The sequence below is a fragment of the Rutidosis leptorrhynchoides genome, chromosome 6 (genome assembly GCF_046630445.1).
Source record: "Rutidosis leptorrhynchoides isolate AG116_Rl617_1_P2 chromosome 6, CSIRO_AGI_Rlap_v1, whole genome shotgun sequence".
In the NCBI taxonomy this organism is placed as follows: domain Eukaryota; kingdom Viridiplantae; phylum Streptophyta; class Magnoliopsida; order Asterales; family Asteraceae; genus Rutidosis; species Rutidosis leptorrhynchoides.
This window is the reverse complement of record NC_092338.1, coordinates 394,541,193-394,548,602: the sequence shown is the minus strand read 5'-3', so window position 1 is coordinate 394,548,602 and position 7,410 is coordinate 394,541,193. Positions and strand designations below refer to the sequence as shown.

Genomic DNA, 7,410 nt, shown 5'->3' with positions numbered 1-7,410 from the left:
GTTGGGTCAAATACTATTCTGACTCATTTAATGTATTGATGTGTTTATTTCATCTGATGTATGATCTGATTGAAATGATTACTAACTAGAGAAATGATATTCTTTCAGGTGATAAAGGAAAAGGTGAAGGCTCAGTGAAATAAGACTACTGAGTTCTTATATTTTCAGGTGAGTGGGACTATCCTAATGTTTATAAGTATTTAGTAGCAGGTTATGCTACTGTTACCTTGGCTTACTCACCTGAATACTTAGTATATGATATATTGTGCTATATTCTGTGATTTGTTGTGGCCACCCTGGATGCCGACTACGGGTTAGTAGTCTGGTAGTGATATTGTCGATTGCGGATTTTGTAGCGGCAACTGGCTTACATGTGGGGCAGCTATAGTTTTGTAGCTATGCCAAATTTGTAAGTTGGGCAAGAGGCAGGAATGAGTCTTTCTGGTTCAGGAATTACTATTCGCGTAGTATAGTTGAATGATGCACCACCTGCATCTGGATACTATTTGAGGGAGACAGTAATTGGAATTATCGGTATACTCCAGCTTGATCAATTGGAGTTAAGGGCCCGGCCAGGCCGCCGATCCTCTTGTTATCAAGACCTTGTTTGTGTATTGGCTAGCTTGATGCTATCTGCTTATACCTGTTAGGATTGTGTCATTCACTTAGCCTTGTGCTAACTCTCCCACTTCCTCCCTGCAAGTAGGCTTATACGCTAGGGTTTTGGGAGGAGCTTGTTTTGCTGGATATGTTTGAAGATCAAACTCTGCTGTCTTTTGTATAACATAAGAATAGTTGTTTAACGTAACACCAGATGATTTATAATAACCGTGTGATATCGTAAAACATAATTATGGTTATGTAATTATTATATGTATAATGTTTCCGCTGTGTATTTAAAAAAAAATATGGACGGTGTTACATTGCCCGTCTCTTTCCTCTGTTAACCTTCGGCATGTGCCAAACATGTGAAGGCAATTCTGTCATTTTGTCTCTTTGAAAGTTTAGGGACGACCGACGTAATTTTGTCTTTTTCCATTAAATAAGTTAATTTATTTTTTCTTTTTCTTTTCATTTTTATTTTTTCTTTTCTTTTATTTTTTCTTTTTTCTTTTCTTTTCTTATCACCATACTTACTTTACTGTTAATGAATAATTAATTATTTGTTATGTATTTTTTATTTAAATTATGTAATTTTATGTTTTAGTAATTTAAATTAATGTACTTTATGTTTAATAATGTGACTAGGACGTGTGGGTTTTTTGTGTAGAATAGTGGTGGTGTTGATTTTTGGTGTGGGTTGTTAGTGGAATGCTGATGTAGCATTCTATTTTTATTTTTGTTGTGTTTTATTAATTTGTTTTATATTATTGATAGTTTTTAACAAAAAAAAAATAAAAATAATAAGAATAATAATAACATTTTTTTAAAATCGACCAACGGCTATATTTTTTTAAAATCGACCAACGGCTATATTTTTTTCTATAAATACTTCAATTCACACTTCACATTTTCAACAAATTCTAAACTTCTAAACTCTCTCAATTGTTCAAAATGAGTCCGTTGAATGTTGGTTTACAAGTTAATTATGGATGTGAATTTGATCGGGAAGTGATGAATTATCAATCTTGTCGGCAACAAGAGTAATATAGCCGTTGGTCAATTTTAAAAAAAAATAGCCGTTTATCAATTTTTTTTTGTTTTTGAAAAAACGTTATTATTATTCTTATTATTTTTATTTGTTAAAAACTAGCAATAATATAAAACAAATTAATAAAATACAACAAAATTAAAAATAAAATGCTACATCATCATTCCACTAACAACCCACACCAAAAACCAACACCACCACTACTCCACACAAAAAAATCACACATCTTAGTCACATTATTAAATATAAAATACATTAATTTAAATTACTAAAACATAAAATTACATAATCTAAATAAAAAATACATAACAAATAATTAATTATTCATTAGCGGTAAAGTAGGTAAGGTGATAAGAAAAGAAAATTGAAAAATGAAAAGAAAAAATAAATTAAATTATTTAAGAGAAAAAGACAAAGTTACGTCGGTCGTCCCTAAACTTTCAAAGAGAGAAAATGACAGAAGGACAACATACGTTATAAAATGCAAGTTCAATGACGACGAACGCAAAAAAAATTAAAAATAAAAATTAAACTTTGAGGACGACGCGTATGATTCGAGGATGACGAGAGTAATTACTATACTATCTAATAGAAATAAATTATGAATAGTAACCAAGGGTATTTTCGACTTTTTACCTTTTTTTTTAACTTTAACCAAATTTCATTGCACCAACAAATTTTCGACTTTTTACCTTTTTTTTTAATTTTAACCAAATTTCATTGCACCAACAAAGCCCCTACACTTTTTTCAAAAATTCAAATCGACCCCCAAACAGGGGTAAAGTGTTAAATAACCATTTTCATAAAAAATCTTAAATAAACTCCACCCAAATATTCAACGGGTCATATCTTGTCGCTCGCAATGAGTTAAATTTTTCGGATACCATCGTTAAACTCGAAATAATTTTAGGAACACAATGTCACTAACTATACGCAAAACGGACGCTTTTTAGAAAACGCTAAATATTTGGGTTACTTTTCATACACGTTGATTTTGCTTTAAATTTTTAAAGTCGACAATTCCATAGCGAAACGCGGAGATGCACATATATTGTTAATTTAAAATAACATTTAAATCTTTTACGGGTTATACCTTTTAGTTCGACTCGAGTTGCGCTTCAACGACATCATCGTTAGCCACGAAATAATTTTACAAACCAAACGCAATAAAATACATTGAAAACCGAATCTTCGGCGCGATGTGAGAGTTCGAAAACTAGTTTTGTCTAAATTTATACTTTTCAGGCATAAAGATAAAAATATAGAGGGAAGGATCTAAGAAATTGGCAATCCGTTTTACAGACAAAAATTAGGGTTGAAAAATAAACGAAAAAAGAAGATCGAAAACAATGGCCGGAAACGCACTAAAGTTCATCAAGCCAAACGCTCGTCCTCAAGCCACCGATATTCAAGCCGCCGCTGCTTGGGGCGTCGCTGCTTTCACCGGTGCGGTTTGGCTCGTTCAGGTCCACGTCATTTTCCCCCAATTTTTATGAACATATATAATCATCTGCTGGATCGATTGATCGTTACTTAATTATAATGGAAACTTGTTCTCGCATTTGATTGTTATTAGCTTTATGAAATGGTTGATGTAGATCTGGATTTCGATTTCATGAACCTAACCTCTCTGAAAGAACTTTGGTTTTTATGGTCAGGCTATACCTGGATGATAATTTTTAATTTATATCATAATTTTTTTGGTCATAATTAGGTTTCGATAAAGATTAATAGGAATTTAAGAAAAATTTGTCCGCTTTAAAAGTGTTGAATTACTTTATTGTGTTCAAGTTATTTAATATGGATCGATTAATTTTTAAGAGTTTGATGTTGTAAGAATACCTATGCTCTTAGGTTATGTGTCTAATTTAATTGCTTATATAGGTCTAGCTAGCATCAGGAGCATGTACTTATATGGGCTTGTTTTGGGTTACAATGGAGCTGCGAAACTAGTGGTGAGGTTAGATTCGTCTAGGAAATACACGATGATGAAAAGTAGTAGCCTTGTGTGAAAAATAAGTTCGTCAATTTGCTTCATATATGGGTAGAGTAGAAAATATATGTTAAAAGTAGTTGGAGTATCAGCTGTCTTCGTTAGTTCAGTTATTTGTATAAGACATTGAAGATATTGGTACAAGTGATACAAGATTAATGACTTCTGATGATTGTTTCTTAAGTTGTACACTTGTACATAAGCCCGATTGTCAGATTAATAAAACATGGGAGTAGTTTACTAAGACCATTATTAGTGCAGCGACATCATGACGCCCCTATCACGCCTGTAACGCAGGGTGCTGGGCTAAAAAATATTGGGCGTGATTGATAGCATCACGATTTGGATTGCGGGCGGGATGAATGAGGGACCCAATCAAATTTGAGAAGCCATTTTTGAGAACCAATCTAGAGGAAAAATAAATTAAAAAAGTGGGACCTACACCCTCATCACCCTCCATCACCGAAAAGTCATTAAATTTTTATGATTTCAACGTGTTGTGAGTTTTGTTGAAACACTCCCAACTATAACCTCTTTAGCAGTTGATGCAAACCCTTTCAACCGTTTTAGTTATACTTGATAAGTTGGATAATCTGGTTTAATTATAGGCGTTATTTTTCACTTCCTACTTCACTAGTTAATCCAAGCCAACATGCATGTTTTCGTTAATCTTTTATGGAACTTTTACTAGAGGAAAAATGGAATTGTACCAAATTAAGATTTTACAGTTGTGGTGACTTGCATTATAAAATTTAACCCTAATGATAATCACTACTTGACATCCTACATGTGTCTTGTAGCATAGTGCATAAATTACATCATAGAACAAACATTAGCCATTAAGTGTCATATAGAAGTCACACGGGGATGGAAAATAGATTTCAGCTTGAAAACAAATTAACCGCAACTAGATAGCATTTAGTTTTTCAACCTGAAATATGATACTCAGAAACTGGTATTGGGTAATGTCCATCAACTACTCTCATTTGTATCTTTGAAGGCAAGCTGGATAGTAGTAATTGTATATTTCCTATGGATGCTCGAGTTAATTATTATCGTCGAGAAATCACAAAGGTTTTCACTAGATAGTGAGTGCCTCAGGATTTAGTCTTTTTGTTTTGTTTTGTTTTGTTTATTTTCTTATCAAGTCATATTGTCTTAATTTTAATAAGATGTCTTTGAGGAAGAAGTGATAGATAAATAATTTTTGTTTGTTTTTTGTGCTAAATAACCGTCTGAATAATTGAAATTACTAAATTAACCTTTATGTGGGGTAGTTATAAAAACACTTGCTCATAAATTTTAAAATATTGTGACAAAAATATGATTTCACATTTATTTGAGTTTTTTGTATTAAGACGCGTCTTATTTAATAAGTTTAAAACACACACTTTTTTATTAGTCTCCATACTAAGTTTCATTCTATTAAGCTCATTTAGTCCAAATCAAACAACGCATCGACTTTCTTGTTAGTTTGTGCCTTTGTGGTTTGTTATGAGAGAATTTTACCAATATTTACATAAACTGGGATTCATTTTAACATTTGTCTTGTGGTTTATGTGGTATTGCAGCCATTTGATTGGGTGAGGAAGACTTTCTTTGAGAAAGCAGAGCCAGAAAATTAAATAGAGGTGTGGCGTCCATCTCTAATGGCCCGAATATTGGTTTAGCCATTTGTTTCCTTTCTGCTGATGAGAAAACTGTAGACAGTTTTTGTTATGAATAATGTGAAGCAATAATTTGAGTTTTTTGTGTTTTATTTTAGTTAGAAAATATTCACCATGGATTTGTGGTCATTTTGTTGACAGCCTGTTGTACCAGGAAGTGACCTTTCTCAAATGAATCCTTTCCTTGTCAATTATATAAAACTAAAAATCATAATAAAAAGAACAAACTATATGAATCGTATTTGTGCTTTACTGTCAAATTATACTTTCGTTTTTTGTACTTGTGCTTTACGTCAAATATTCTTATTTCTTGAAAATTATATTGATGATCTCTGAAACATAAGTAAATGCACATCATGCATCGATGCTTTTAATGCTCGTTAAAATGCTGTTAAATCTAACTATTTACATTACATATAGTTTTTTTTTTTTTTTTTTTTTTTTTTTTTTTTTTTTTTTTTTTGAAAAGCATCATTTATTAGAGAACAATATAAACAGAATGGATACACAACAGCAGCATGGCCTGCACAATGAACAAAAGGCCACCCACAACACAGAATGTTCACAAATACACACTAACAGACAAGGATGCTAAGGAAGCATATTAGAGGAGAAAAAAAACAGATAACATACGCAAAAAAACAGCAACCTAAGTAACGAGTGACCGAGGACTATGTAGCCACGTATGCCAATCAATCGATTTGGATTTAAATCTCTTCGCGATCCACTCGAAAGATAATAATTGTATCTCGTTCAAAGCGTTCGGAATGGACCAACATTTATTGTTGAAAACCTTTTGGTTTCGATTCTTCCAAATTAGATAACCACACGCCCATTCCACCGCTTGCCAAATGCTAGTACCCTCATCCGTCATATTAAGATTCGATGCACCACGAAATAGTTCACCGACACTTAAGTTTGAAACGCACCCTAAGCCCCACCAATCGAAAACTTTGGACCAAATGTCAAAAGCAACTTTACACAAGATGAGAGAATGGTCCACCATTTCCACGTTGTCATCACATATTGGGCATCGGGTCGAGCGAAGATCGACGCCTCTTTTGTCTAACTCTGTTAAAACGGGTAACCGACCTTTTCTAGCGCGCCACACAAAAACTTCTACCTTTTTTTGGGACTAGAGGATTGCGAAAAGTCTCTGAAGCGTTCGGACCCACCTGAATAACTTTGGAACTGATCCCCGTGAGCTGTTTTGTCTTGAACCTGCCCGAAGGGCAACCATTCCACCGCCATGAGTATGATTTTTCATGATGAAGTGAAGCAGCCGAAATGATTCTGCACAGCTCGCTTAATTCTGTAGCAGCTCTACCGAAGGGTGGGCGAGACCAGAGCCATTGACCCGAACACTTTGAACCATTCCAAACAATGCGATCATGGACCGTAGCGTTTAGGTTGGATTCAAACCGTGCGAGTCTCTTGAATTTGTTTTTAAATCAATCGTCACCAAGCCACTTGTCGTTCCAGAAAGACGTAGATACACCGTCGCCTATTACTTTAGAAAAAGAATCCCTGAAAGGAACTCCAAAAGAATCAAGATGCTCAACAGTGTTAATAATACAAGACCAAGCCGATGTGTTAGAGATAAATCTGGTACCCGAGCCAATACCCCCCGAACTCCCAAAAATGCTTTTAATTACTTTGACCCACAAGGCGGTGGGTTCAGTATGAAACCTCCACCACCACTTGGCAATTAAAGCAAGGTTTTTACATTTTAGTGACCCCAAGTTTAACCCGCCCGACCCATAAGGGAGAAGAATATCCTCCCATTTAACCCAACACATTTTTTTCCCGAACCCCGACCCACCCCAAAAAAGGAACGCCTTACACTCTCAAGTTTTTTTCACTACGCACGTCGGGGCACGGAAAATTGAGAAATAATACAACGGGATACTATTTAGAACCGATTTAACAAGGGTAACTCGACCACCAAAAGACACCGCACGGGCTTTCCAATTCGAAAGTCTTTTTTCAATTTTAGAGATGACCGGCGCCCAACTTTCCAATTTTTTCATATTCGCACCCACCGGAAGACCAAGATAAGAAAACGGGAGTGTTCCAATCTTACACCCAAATTTGTTAGC

At 34.4% G+C, this 7,410-nt stretch overlaps 1 protein-coding gene and 1 long non-coding RNA gene across 2 annotated transcripts; one reads left to right on the top strand and one right to left on the bottom strand.

Moving 5' to 3' along the window:
• Positions 1 to 2,923: 2,923 nt before the first annotated feature.
• LOC139855844 (uncharacterized) lies at positions 2,924 to 5,552 on the top strand. The gene is made up of 2 exons (XR_011761579.1): positions 2,924 to 3,117; positions 5,216 to 5,552. It is a non-coding gene; the product is annotated as an uncharacterized lncRNA (long non-coding RNA).
• Positions 5,553 to 6,762: 1,210 nt separating this feature from the next.
• LOC139855004 (uncharacterized mitochondrial protein AtMg00310-like) lies at positions 6,763 to 7,110 on the bottom strand. The gene has a single exon (XM_071844268.1). The coding sequence runs from the start codon at positions 7,108 to 7,110 to the stop codon at positions 6,763 to 6,765; it is 348 nt and encodes a 115-aa protein (XP_071700369.1).
• Between the last annotated feature and the right edge of the window lie 300 nt (positions 7,111 to 7,410).